At 50.7% G+C, this 14,310-nt stretch overlaps 1 protein-coding gene across 1 annotated transcript in view; it reads right to left on the bottom strand.

Annotated features, from left to right (window-relative positions):
* ST8SIA2 (ST8 alpha-N-acetyl-neuraminide alpha-2,8-sialyltransferase 2) overlaps window positions 1-14,032 on the bottom strand; it is a 30,140-nt gene extending 16,108 nt beyond the window's left edge. The window contains exons 1-2 of the mRNA XM_058033092.1: window positions 13,898-14,032; window positions 1,055-1,117 (exon numbers count right to left, since the gene is read on the bottom strand). Of these exons, the coding sequence (XP_057889075.1) occupies window positions 1,055-1,117; window positions 13,898-13,995 (161 nt within the window). The 5' untranslated portion in view covers window positions 13,996-14,032. The remainder of the gene's footprint in view (window positions 1-1,054; window positions 1,118-13,897) is intronic.
* Between the last annotated feature and the right edge of the window lie 278 nt (window positions 14,033-14,310).

The following is a 14,310-nucleotide window of genomic DNA, read 5'->3' as shown; positions in this document are numbered from 1 at the left end:
CCAAAAAAGCCTTCACACTTCAGAGCACTCTGAAAAATACACAGCCAAAGCACTTGCTATCAGCTAAAGGGAATCTCCCTCTCCACTGCAAAGGGCTTCTTCCAGCTGGGAAATGCTTTGTAAATAAATGCATTTATATAAAGCACATAAACCCCAAGGAGGGAGCAGAGTGAGAGATGGGGCAGAGGTGGTGGCCCAGGCTCATGGACAAACATCCAGCTCCTGGGAAGGTATCTCCAGCTCAGGGAAAGAGCTCCCCAGGACACACTGTGGCTCACACTGTATAATGTGTCAAAAAGGCAAGGAAATGTGTTTATAAATGCTGGCTGCCAGTGTCCTGATGTGTGTGTGTACAGTTCCTCTCCAGAGGCTGCCAGTCTGTTGGATTTGTTTGCTTCTTGCATTTTGCTGCATCACTCATGTCTTGGAAACCTTACCTAGAAGGTGTCAAAAACCATGACTGAAGTAGGGTAAAGCAATCCAGGGAATAACTCTGGGTTTTTTCTTTTATCCATTTTCTGTGTTTTGGTCACGGGTGGTGACATCACCACAGAATGATATCACTCTTCCTTGCATGCTGTCATGCAAACCTTTGCAAACATGCCACTTGGCAAGGCTGGGCTGACAGGGAATCTTTGTAAAAATGACACACAGAGGCACTGAATGGGGCTGGGAATGACTCTGCCACAAAGGGATGTGACGGGAGTGCACTGCAACAAAACCGGAGCTCTGATCCCAAACACAGTGATTGCTCCTCTAATAGCACTTAGAACTATGGAAAATAGCAACTCTATCACTGACTTATTTTCACAATAAGTAAACTCTTTCTCATTCTCTCAATCACCACAACTTCCAGATCCTTGGTTATTTGCAAATGATTATTGCACTGAGCTGGAAGAAGGAAGGGGGGGAATGATTAAGAAAATGCAAAGCAGAAGTGAAAAGGAACAGATACATTTGCTAAATAAGAACAGCACTATCCAGCGAAGAGGAGAAGCAGATTAATAGCTGCCTTACAGCAAAAACAAATGAACACAAAATCTAATTTACAAACCTATTAGATTTGCTATGTAAGCTGTTCACAGCTGATCTGATTGTACCTCTGCCTCCAGAACTCCTGCAAGACAAAGGAAATGCATTATTTATAATTCCAGCTCCTTTCTGCCAAGCATTGTTCAACAGTCAAGAGATCCTGCTCTGAAGGGCTCCGAGCAGAGACACTGCCACGCTGCCCATGTCCCACCCCATGCAGAAGGGCCATGTCCTGATGCCTCTGAAGGGCTTTTCATCCCTTGTCACCACTGCCCTGCTGTGACCATGAAGCCATTCTGGCAAAGAACGCCCCGAGCCACCCCAATTAATAATTCCTGTGTGATCTAACCAGCCATCACAGACATCTGGTCCTGCTGCCACGGCAGAGTGCGCCCTACAGCTGCATTAAATACATCTCTGCTTCTCTTTACCAGCCAGGTGTTAGCAGTGCACTCAGAAGATCTCCTCATCTCCAGCTGTCAATGGACTTGCCCTGTCCTTTTCAGGTGGGGACTGAATGATCTGGACAGATCCCACCGCTGTATTCACCTGGGCTTTTAGCTGAGGACATCCAGTATCTCTATTTTACACAGATTTAATGACTTGTGGAGACCTCATATCCTCAGTGTACCCTCCTCCAGCTCCCAGGGACCCAAGCCAGACCCAGAGCTCCACTCCAACCCTGCGAGTGCCTTCAAGCCCCTTCTCCCCACCTCTGGTGTGACTTGGCTGAGGCTCCAAGGCCAACTCACCACAGTCATTCACACGCTGGAGCTGAGACCTGAAGTGACAGCAGTGTCACTCCCATGGCCTGACACCACCACACAAGGACAGGTGTCAGACCAGGCTGACCAAGACCCGTGGGAATGAGCAGCCAAAGCTTCCAGCACCTCCATGAAGCTATACTGAACAACAGGTTGGATCAAGCCCCTTCAGAGAACCACACCATCCACAGGAGCTGTGAATCCTCACTTAAATACCCACATCTAGCTGGTTTCAGAGCTCCTTCTTGCCTTAGCTTGCTGTTTTCAGAGGGGTCACAAAGAACAAGCCACCCACCTTGTGATGTTCAAGGGAGCTGGGCTCCCATTCAGACACATTTTAACCTCCATGTACTCATTGCTCTGTTTTATTGTTCCCGTTGCACAGATATCCCAATGAGCACACTCATAAAGAGAACCAAACTCTCTTCCAGCAGCAATATTGCTACCCAGAAATATACACCTTAATGGAAATGTATCTCAGGAGAATGTATTTCTACCAGTTCTGAAAAAAAAAAATCCTAAATGCATTAGACAAAAACGAAAGAGGAAAAGTGCGTGCGAGTGTACTTGGTGCCATTAAAAAGGATTTTCAGACTTGCAGGATGCCACATAAATCCCCTCATTAGGCTGAGCACAGCCCTCAGCACCACCTAACATCAAACCCTTGGAAATGCCACCATGGTTTTCGCTCTCCTCCCTCCTGCCAGAGACCATCCATGGCCAAGTCAGAGCGATTCCTGCTCTCCTCTGTCCTTTGGCAGACCCGAGAGCCTGCGAGCTGTTTCATTTTTTGGTGCATCAAGGGAACAGCAGGGCTGGCTCATTCCTGGAGCCTCGTGGCATTTAACAAGTCTCCACATTAATGGGGTTCACTGCAGGGTGTGGGAGCAGGCTGGATTAGTGTGCAAACCACGCACCTGCTCAGAGACATCTCCTCTGAAGGAGCTTCCAAATGGGATTCACACTCCTTCACACTCGCTGTAGGACAGACAAGGCTTAGAGAAATAAATGTTTTTTTTATTTTCCCTGAATACATGCTGATTCACATGTGAAAGGAAAAAAAGGTAAATTAGGAAGTAGAGAAGACTGTTCCCTAGGTGTTAGTTCCTACCTCATCCATGTTTTGTGGCTACAGCAGGAAGGATTCAGAGCATCACAACGTATTATTCAAATGCATTTATCCAGCCTGGCTTCACATGCCCCCAGTGACAGCTCTGTGTGCTTCCTCCTGGAATTAAGGCAGGTGTAGGGGCTGGAGATGCTGCATGTGAGGAGACAAGTTGAGAGCACCTCTGCCTGTGTGCAGCAGTGGGGAAGGGGACTGGCTGCCAGCTGAGTGCCTCAAGGACAGTGTCAGGGGTTACCCTCTCCACCTCACACACTGTGAAAAGCAAAAATATTGCAATGCAGACAGAGGCACAAAGGGTTCTGCTGTCATAAATGAACAGGGAGGGGGCAGCTCACTGGTGGAGGAGAGCTAACCACCTTCCATGGCACTGGGATCACTGCTCTGCTGGCCACGATGCTCTTTTGGACACCTGAGATGCTGCTCCCTGTGCCAGGCTTGGCTTCTCTCTCCAGGACAGGGACACTGCCCAAAGCTGAGACATGATACTTGCCTGAAGGTCTGAGCTGGTTTATGGATCTTAAAATGCTCCAAACTGTCAGTTCTTGGTGCTTTGTGTGCCACACTACAACTTCAGGGTGTTTTCCCTGCAATCTCCCTTTGTACAGTGGAAGGCAACGTGTGCTGTAGGATGCTGTGGGGTCTCTGGCCCTTCCAGCTACCCTGCCCAGCCCACTGGTGGGTCCCAGCCAGACAAACCAGCTGCCCAAAACACTGAAACTGAGCCAAGCACAGTATTCTCCAAGTTCTGCCACACTTCACTGCCAACACAGGCAAGCCAGCACCCCTGTATACCCTCATTTTCCTCTCCTGGGAGGAGGAAAACATTCAGAAATGGAGGGTACTAATTAGGAAGCACATGTCAAAAAAACCCCAAACAAAGCACAACAAAAACCCCCCAAAAAACCCAGTCCATTTTATTCCACCTCCCTGACCTGGAGTTTCAAATCTCTTTGCTTCAAAAGGCAAAGACCAACCTCGATTAAAACAGCACAGATAGCATTGATTTTGAAAAGCTTTCTAGTGCTACACTGTGTTTGGACTGAATTGCCTTATTAATCTAGTTGTTATCAGTTTCATTGTATAGCCAGCTCCACAAAGTACCAACCTGCTTCCTAATCCTATTATTTACAAAACATTTTTCTTTGGGCTTCTGTTGGGATGTTTTCCAGTGATAAGTTGCATCTATATGTGCTAATGCCATCTTACTGACTTATGCCATCTTTTCTCATTTTCTCTGAGATTTTCAAGCTGCATTGCCACTATCTAGGATATTATATAGGTCAAAACGTTCTGTGCTCAGATCTAAAGTGACACTGATTCATATATCAGAGGATGTCAAAGAAAAATTGTCATATGGTTCAGGGCCTAATTTTCCTGGATGAATAATTTGTGACAAAATCAGGTATGCAAAGACCCTTCTATTCACCCCCTGTGAATGGGCCTGTTTAGGGGTTTTTATTTCCCTTTTCATCGTTTCCTGCTTCTTAAATGCTTCTCTTAATTGTTGCTAGGTGAGTTTGGTCTCGCTTGGAGCCGCTCGGACACGTGAACTCAAAGCTGCTTTGACTGAACAAGTAGGTCACAGAGCCTGGTTGGGAGAGCAGATCTACACCAGCAGCCTCCACATGTCCACGTTCCCAGGCTCACTAACCAGAAATTGGGTTTTCCATGGCTGTTTTACAATGCCCACCCCCAAGTCCTGCTCCCCCCCAGCATCTGTGGCAGGCCTTACACATGGGAAGTGGGCATGAGAAACAGGAACTGTAACTGGAAATTTCAGCCACGCCCAACTGCATTTCATAGCTCACAGAATGATTTGGGTTTGGAAAGGACCTTAAGGATCATCTCATTTCAACCCTCCTGCATTTCACCACATTTGTGGAGCTCATTCCTGGTGGAACAAAACCCCTGCCTCTTCTTTGGGCAACCCAAGTCCTCCTCTTCTCCCTCCTCCACATAAAATATAATAGCACCTTGGAGGATTATTAAACTGAATTTATCCACCTGAATTCCCCAGGAGGAGAGTTCAGAGTGCCACAATTTTTACCTGAGGGGTTCAAAAGACTAACACCTACTAATTAGGTTTTCACAACCTGCTTTTATGTTAGGTGCATTTTATGATCCTTGTTTTACAACTGGGACACTGGGGGTGAAGTGGCTTGGCCCTTAACACCAAAAAACGAGTTCCACAAGCCAGGAGCAGGCACTGTGAGCTTCCAGCAGACCTGTCCTCTTGGAAATGCTGGATATGGCTCTTGCTGGGTGAGAGGGCCCAGAGGGCCACAGGAATTGATCTGCAAAGATTTCACTGGCCCAAAAAGCAGCCAGCAGTCTCCTGAGATGGCTGCAGACTGTGCCCATTAAGGCAGTCTGTATCTATTTTGTATTTTATATTTTGTGCACTTTCCTGGCACTGTTCCCCTCCAGGAATGCCGCTCTTCCAGGCTCCAGCATCATCTCCCCTTCCTGCAACCCATCCCATTGAATACTGGGGGAGCTGGCACATCAGACACTTGCAGGCCATTCCTGTGCTATTTTACCAGTTGTTTTGGAGTCTCTCCACCCTGGGATGTGGAGGAGACTGTGGTGGAGAGAAGTGGTCGTTGCTGGGTGGTAGCTGTGGCACCCACACTCCCCAGGCAAGCAAGGGATAATTGGAAAGATATTTCCAAAGCAGCTGTCTTTTAGGAGAGAAGATCCTGCAATAACTCTTGATGAGATATTTGAAATCACACTTCCATGTGTTTAAAAAATCCCACTTGATTATATTGTCACAGCTTGGCAGCCCAAGTGTCAAAAATTTCCTAAATATCAGGTGCTACTTTTAGTGTTCCAAGCTTAGTTCTAGCAAAGTCACACAATCACATTTGGGAAAGTGTGCCTGTATTACGGCTTTCAGAAACATGCTGAAACCCCTGTCCCTGCCTTCAGCTCAGGGCCCAACCCAGTATGAGCTTCTCCTGAGCCACAAAATTGTCTCTTTCACCTGTGGAGTGTCATCTGTCACATGCATTTGCCACAACATCAGCATGGCCTGACTCAATCACTTCAATATGTTCTTGTTTTATCACTGTTCTAAAGGCAGACACTTCTCCCCTCCCCATCCTGCATACTGGCAGGACCTTATTCTCTTCCTCATCTTTAAAACATTATTCCTGGCATCAGCTCTTTTTCTCTGGCTGTGTTAATGAAACAGCTAGCAAAGAAACAGACATTTGAAACAGGCAAAAAACATCCAGAGGGGCTTAGGAGTGGGCAGGGTGTTTGTGTATTTCATATATGTTTGTGTAATTTACTTTCTCTCTCTGTTTTTTTTCCTTCTGGAAGGGAGAAGGTAAAAAAAGTTCAGACAAGATCTAGAAAATAGCTGAGACAAAAGCCTCCCTGCTTACAAAACATGTCTACACCATCCATTTGTCCTGAGATCATTTTTCCTGCTAACAGAGCAGAGCTCTCAGGAGCACAAACAGCAGAGCATCAGGCTTGCAGCAGAACCTGTCACCCTGAGCATCCATGCCCCAGAAACCAGAAATCCTGATGGCTTCTGCAGCATCTTGGGTGCCACATACCCTGGGAGATGGTACAACATGAAACATTCTCATGTGGGGCTGGGGGCCCTTGGGCTCATCCTCCCACACCCCTCTCATCCCTTTTCCCAGTGCTCTGGAATACTGAAGGTCTCAGGGGTTTCTTCTTTCCCTGTTGATGCAGATGTGCTGAGGGACCTCTCCTGAGCAGAGACACCCTCCTGGGGCAGCTCTTCTGTATGAGCATCCCCAGAATAACATAAATAACATCTGGTGCCTACACAGAGCGGGCTGGGAGTGCTTGGGTGAGAGCTGCACCCCACAACCAGCACCTGGGCCATGCCAGGAACTTCACAGTGATGTAGATCCCAGATCAAAATGCTGAGCTGCCAACTACTGAACAGTCCATGGTGGTTTCAGAGCTGGACCTCCTCTCACCACCCCTGCTCACAAAGCTCCCATGGAAACTTAGGCAGCAGTAAGAAGTTTAATTAACCACTGAGCAGCTGCTGTTTGCCAGTTGAGTGTGTTTCTGGGTGTCTGAAAAGGTGCTGGAGATGCCTCATGATGATGCTTAACTTTGCAGGAGAAACATGGCCACTGTTGTAGCTGCTGGCCAAGAGCTGGCCGATATCCCTGAGGGTGCTGGCAAAGCCTGGCTGTAAGAACCATCATTGAATTCCTTACTGCCAGACACATGGGTGATACCTGCAGCTGAGGATGCCTTGAGAGAGCACCCCAAAACTGGGACAAAATGTGCTTTTCAAGGCAGCCCTGCCCATGGGGAGCACTGCATGGGAAGGACAAAGTGCTCAGCACAAAGACAGCAGGCCTGGGCTGGGGTTTGTGCTTGTTTGGGACAGTCCCAGGGTGTTTCTGCATGCAATAACAAGGCCTGGTCTGCAATGGCAAGAAGCATTCAGCCCTAAGTTTGGAAAGAACTCTCACCCCACACCACTGCACTGCTCTGGCAGCCTTCAGCAGTGCTATGCCCATTTCCTTGGATCAGCCCTTGCACTTCCCAATCAGAGCCAATTCTGCTGCTGTTGATGAAGATTCATCTCCCAAGGCCACCACCACCATCAAGGCTGCTGCCAGCCATCACAAGGATTTACAGTGGAAATGTGAAGAAAAAGGAGCTGGAAAGATACTCTCCTTTTTTTTCCTCTTTCTTTTTTCTTTCTTTTCCTATTGCATTGCAAGGGACTGAAGCTGACACCTGTCTGCTCTGCAGTGGTGTTTGTTGAAGGACATCTGAAACTCTGCACCTCCAGTGAATTTACTTTGCCAGGGAACTTGCTTGTTTCCTGATGCCACTGGGGATGGAAGCCGGAGAAACAGCAAAATAATTATTGTCTAATCTTGTACTTTGGGCTTATTTCTTGCTGCTGAGGATGACCCGGGCCCAGGGGAAACAAATGTGGGAGGCAATTAGAAGTAGTCCAATTTTAGTTTGGTTTTGGAACAACTGGTTTTTACAGGAACTGTGCCTGATGCATTTAAGCAGTGCTATTCTCAAGGATGAAAAAGCAAAATACCTGTAGAATCACAGAATCATACAGATTAAAAATATCCTTTAAGATCACTGAGTCCGACAGTCATCCCAAGACCACAAAGTCCAGCATGAAACCGTGTCCTAAGAGCCACATCTACACATATTTTAAATACATCCGGGGATCATATATATATATATATGGTGGAGTATTATATATATATATATATATATATATATATATATATATATATATATATATATATATATATATATATATATAAATATATATATATAAAATACTCCACCACTTCCCTGGGCAGCCTGTGCCAATTGCTTGTCAGACCTCTCAGTGAAGAACTTTTTCCTACAATCCAATCTAAAACTCCTCTGGTGCCAGTTAAGGCCATTTCCTCATCTTATCATTAGGACAGCCTGCAAGCCCAAGGAAAGATAAAGGCACTGCTGCTAAATGCTTTTCCTGGAAGATCAAAAGCCCATCTGCCACGTGAGAGAAAAGCAACCCCTTGAGTCCATCCGTGCTGGGGGAAGGCTGGGAGGGCTGGAGATGCCTGGCAAAGGCTGGGAGGGGTGGTGGCAGCAGCAGGATCTGCTGTGTCACTGCTGGCCCTGGTCCCAGAGGAGGCTGAGTCTCTGAAGTCATTCAGCAAACCTTCCCTAAGTGAGCCAGCACTCACAGCTCCGTGTTCTCTGTGGGACAGAAAGGCTTCCTCTGCACCCCCAACTGCAATTCTGCACTTGCAGGGTCAGAGGTGGGGCACAAAAAGCCCACCTGGGCAAAAAGGAAACGTGAAGCCCACCCAAAAAGCTCACCTGGGCAAAAATGAAACCTGGGAACTGCTTTATTGCCTCCATTGCTCTGGTTGCATGAACTGGCCTGGCTACAGCAACAGTGCATCTGAGAAAGGCTGGCTGGTGATTTGCATCCTCCTACCACAGCTCTCCTCACCAGCAAGGTCAGAAATTTCCTCCTTGGGGGTCTTGTAAGCTGCTGACAACCAATGCTGGGCTGAGGAGTAACTTTTCAACTGACTGGAAATCCCTTAGCACTTCTGGCTTTTCCTTTTTGTTTCACTTGGGGGTCTGCGAGTGCTTTCCATCCTGCTGATCCCAGCCTTCCACTATTCCAGCATTCCCTCAGAGCTCAGCTCAGTGTGGACATTCATTTCCCAAGCCTGCTCCAGGCAGGAGCACAGGGCTTTGGAGGTGTTTTTGTGGCAGGAGGTGAGGGAGAGTTTCATGGGGAGGAGAGGGAGCTCTGCAGCCAGCCTGGAACTGGCTGCTTGTACTTCAGGTTCTTGTCACAAGAGCTGCAATCAAAGCCTGCCCTGAGTATTTCCTTACTCAAATCAGTGCTCCAACATTGCTTGTATTTTCCAGCCTGATGTGTCACAGAGCTTTTGTTAGAGCCCTGCCATGCCCAAGGAGCACAAAGCTCTCCTCTGGCTCCATACACATGAACACTTCCAGGATGTCTATGGGCTCCTCTCCTGCCCAGAGCCATTCCTCCTCCAGCCCAACCTGGATAATTGTTCCCCACTGTGTGAGGGCACAAAAGCACTTGTTGGTAGAACGCAGCACTTTCTCCAGCAAAACTTTCTGGTGGAAGGCAAGTCTCAAACTAACTCTGGGCTGGGTGCAGTGAATCACAGCCTGGAAAATGCAAGCAGGACATTTATACACCATGGACCAACCCTGACAAGAAATGTCACGACTGCAGCCTGCTCACAGCAAGTGCGTAAAGGACACAAACCCTCCATAAAGGACACAAAATCTCTTCCTGAGCCTTATAAAGGCAGGTGTTAGAAAAGGGCACATGAGGAAAAAGTGGCAATTTACTGACAAGCTCCCAGGCAGGCAGGCAGGCCAGCAATATCAGAGACTCCCATCCGTCACTCGGAGCGAGCAGAACATAATTCCTCCTGTAATCAGGATGGAAAGGCGTGTGGTCTGGGCTAGCAGGGAAAAGGTTGGCTCGTATTAAGACCAAGTGTCAAGTGCTCCCTAAGATGGCTCAGACGCTAATTCGAGAAGTCACCTGGTGGCAGCGGGTCACCAGCTCCCTCTACAGACAACCAGGACACAGCCGGACCCCTGCAGAACTGCAACAGCAGGCGCACACTAACAAAGAGAGTCCCCTTAAACCGGAGCGGAATTCTCCTCCTCACCAGCGACAATAGTGACCCCAGTGGATGCCAAATCCTTTGTTTTGCTCTGCGGGGACAGGTGTGCGGCGCTGCCCCATCCCGGCGCGGATGGAGGAACGGCTGCGATGCCATCCGCGCTCCCCAAGGCACACGGAGCGCGTCTTTTGTTCCCTGCCAGCCAAACAAAGAGCGGGAGCGCTGCATGGAAACGCAGGCGCCACCGGGCTGCAGGAAAAGTTCAGCAGCCCGGAACCAGCTGCCTGCTCGGAAACAAAGTGCCCAGACCGCTCAGCACAGCAATACCTCACGGAGCAGCACGCACCGGCCAGCGTGTCCCTGCCCGCCAGCATCACACCAGCATCCCGCCTGCATCCCACAGCATCCTGCCTGCATCCCACAGCATCCCACAGCCCCGCCACACAGCCGTAGGTGACACGTCCAGCCAGTGACAAGGATGTAGCAGGGGGAGAACCCGCACAGGGATGGGAGGAACGGGCTGAGCAAGAGCGACGCAGCATCAGGAGCGAGAAACTGCTGAATTCTCATCCTTGCCCCAACACCTCTTTGTTTCAGCATCGCCCGGCTGGGGTAGGCGGTCTAAGCATGTCTAGAGGAGTGAGATGGGACTGCTTAAGGCACAAACATCTTTCTCAGAAGCCTGTGACAGGCAGAGCAGCTCCAGCTGCCCTCGGCTCCTATCTCCCTTCTCCTGTGACCGGGGAACTTATTGTCCAGAGAAACAGCATGGCTTTGGGCTTTTTGTCCTTTTGTAGCATTAGTAGTATTATATTCTCCCTTACTTTTGACCTAATGAACGTTTTGTGCTTTCTTTCTGAAATTTCTCAGTGTTTGCAGGTGAGAGGAAATCTGTTCCCCCCACTCCCACCCGTGCGAGGAACGTTCTTCCAAAGACAATCCAAATCACAGGCAGGGGGCAGGGTACGTGCAAAAGTGGGCAAGCTGTTCGCTCCTCACAATAATTAGAGAGTGTTTCCATGCCAGGGAAAAAGAAGAAAAGAGTTACACCTGCCTGTGTTTCCCCCAGTGCCACCAGCCTGCCAGGGGACAGCTGGGCAGCTCCTTCCTTCCCTGCTGCACTGACCACAGCAAGGGTGGTCTGGGGGGTATGAAGGAGGATGCTGAGCCACACAATCCTACAGCCAAACATTCCTGATGTGCTGGAAGGCTGAACAAATGTACAGCACCTCCCAAACCTCTCACAGAGAGGAGCTGCTCCCTCCTGGACACACTGAGAGCTCCTGGAAAACTTTGCAAGGGTCTCTTCTCTACACTGCTGTGCACTTTTGCTGTCACACAGGTCCATTTACCTACAGGACCTGTTAATAAAAATTGCTATTATGTGGCTCCCACAGTTGAAAACCCTCCATCATCCCCTGACCTGCTGCAGAGCAGGCACTCTGCTTTCCCATCTCACCACAGCAATACATTTCAGCCAGGTCAGAGCACTGTGCTCACCCTTCCTGGCACCATGGCAGGGTGAGGTGCTGTACATTTGTGCAGCACGCAGGGATGGAGTGCCCATTGTGCCAGGCTTCTGTGCTTCCCTTACTGTGTTTGGGACGCAGGAGCTCACCAAACACAAAACACTCCAGAGATGCAATGGGGAAAAGTGGGTGGGAGAGGACAAAGCAAGAGAAAGGTTCAGTTTGCCCGAGTTAATGATTAAATAATATATAATTAATGCAGCAGGGTCCCACCTTTGCTCTGTTTATCCCCTATGGGAAGCACAGCTGATGCGGGCACTGATCTGTGAAAGGTTTGGTGATGATGTGCATCACAGGGCTTGGGACCCAGGACCCTCCTTCACCCCCTGGGTGCAGGGTGCTCCTCTCCTGCGCCAGTCCCTGCTGCCCTGCCCTTCCTGAGGCTGTGTGGGACGAGCTGCTCGCTGTTCCTACAGAACTCATCTGACCCTGCTGCCGCCCCTGCCGCCGCACAGCTTGGCAGAACTTCCTTGGAGGAACTACAGCAACAAACTCAGATGCCAGGGTTTGGAGATAAGCAGCCAGCAAACAGCCAATTTCCATACAATGTATAGAAAAGAGGGGAGAAAAAATACACAATACTGGGAATCCCTAATGAACCAGGGTGAAAAACAGGACAAGTAAGTAACAAAACAGAATAGATTTTCAATAAGGGCACAGCAAGTTCTAGTGGGTAGATTTAGCAGATAGGGGAGGAGAGAGAAGAAAGAACAGAAGCCGGAAAAGGAGATGGGAAGAAAGCAAGGGGATCAGAGCAGCCTGTCCAATGGGAAGGATGCATCAGAAGATTTTAATTTCCTTTATTATTATATAGATAGTGCCAGCTCATTGCAGAGCAACAATTCATCTACCCTGGTAACCCACAGTCTGGTGCTGGATGTTTCTGGACAAGGCCAGTGATCTTTAAGCACTTCTTGCCTGTGGCACCCAGCATAACACAACAATGAAACAATAAACAAACATCACTGCATTTCATTTATCATCTCATAAAGGTGCTTGTTTCAGTGTAAAAGCTGACAAAGCCAGCTGGTCCCAAACAGAAGGACCTTTGTGTCATTCGAGCGCCCCGAGTGCACACCTCATTATTAAAATTATTTGGTTTTCCACATTGCTGTAGCAAGTTCCTCAAGTTAATGCAAACCCTCCTCTTTGCATTTGTTCCTCTTATACCCTAAATTTCCAAGCAGACCTCAGAGATGGGGTTAATGGGGTGGGAAGGGTGTTGCTCCTCAGACTGAGGGGCTCCTTTAGCCCCTGCCATTCATGGCACCTACAGGTAAACACCAACCATGACAGTGATCAGTGAGGGGTGATCATGAAGCCCCTAATGCATCCCACAGGGACACACCAGTGGGTTAAGCTCTCTGCTCCATCACCCCCACCCAACTGATCCCTGCTCCATCCCTCTTATCCCACAGACTGGTCCCTTATCCACCTGCAGACTGCTCCGCTATCCACCACTCCCATCAGCTGGTGCCCTCTCCACCACACCCATCTGGACCAGCAGTGGCACCTAAGCCCCCTGGGCTGCAATTTGCCCCAGCATCCCTGTCCAGCAGACCACTCACACCAATATCCCACTAAGGGACCTGCTCCATCCCTCCATCAGCCCCTGAGCGCTGCCCGTGCCAAAATCCCTCTCCCCAGACCAGGATCTGCTCCAACATTTCTAATCAGACTGGTACCCATTCCAGCATCCTTACCCAGACCTGTACCTGATAGAACATCCCTGGACCCGTACCTCAGCCTCTCTAAAAGGAGAGGTACCTGCTCTACCACATCTCTAACGGGAGTGGTACCTGCTCCAGCACCTCTGCCCGGACCGGTACCTCAGTGTCTGTACAGGGAGTGGTACCTGCTCCAGCATCCCCACCCGGACCGGTACCTCAATGTCTGTAACCTGCTCCGGCATCCCTATCCGGACAGGTATCTCAGCATCCCTAAAGGGACCGGTACCCGCTCCGGCATCCCTACTCGGACCGGTACCACCGCGTCTCTAGCGGGAGATGTACCTGCTCCCGCAGCCCTGCCCGGCCCCGTGCCCCATCCAGCCCCGTCCTGCCCGGCGGGCCGGTCCCGCCCGGGGCTGTCCCCGGCCCCGCGGAGCCGCGCGGGAGCGCAGCGCGCTCCGTTCCCACTTGGGCACGGCGGAACCCGGGAGAGCCGGAGACAAAGAAACTGTCCGGGCGCCCGCCCCCTCCTCCGCCGCCGCCGCCGCCTCCTCCCCGGTGCCCAGCACCGCTCCGCGCCCCTTCCCCGCGCGGGGCCGGGGGGATTTACCCGCTCTCCTCCTCGATCTCCGAGATATCGGCGAAGATGAGGAAACCGACGAGCAGCGTGAGCAGCGCCAGCGTCCAGCCCCGGCACGGCAGCGGCATGGCTCCGGGGCTGGGCCGGGCTGGGCCGCTCCGCGCCGCTCCGCGGGGTGCGGAGCCCGGCGCCGCGTCCCGGCTCGGCGCCGCCGCCGCCCGGCGGGGCCGCTCCGCCCCTCGGCGCCCCCGGCCCGCCCCGCCGGCGCGGGGAGGCTGCGGAGGGGCGGGGAGGGGGCGCTCGGGGCGGGCTCGGCCCCGCCGCCCCCCGCCGCTAAAGTTTGAGGCGCGGCGCCGCGGCCCGCGCGTCCCTCACCGCGGCCCGGGCTGGGGCGGGAGCCGCCGCCTCCGCCGCGCCCTGCGAGCCCCCCGCAGCCCCGGCCG

Source organism: Melospiza georgiana, chromosome 13 (genome assembly GCF_028018845.1).
Source record: "Melospiza georgiana isolate bMelGeo1 chromosome 13, bMelGeo1.pri, whole genome shotgun sequence".
Lineage (NCBI taxonomy): Eukaryota > Metazoa > Chordata > Aves > Passeriformes > Passerellidae > Melospiza > Melospiza georgiana.
The sequence above is the reverse complement of the archived record's forward strand: the minus strand, read 5'-3'. Positions and strand labels throughout refer to the sequence as shown.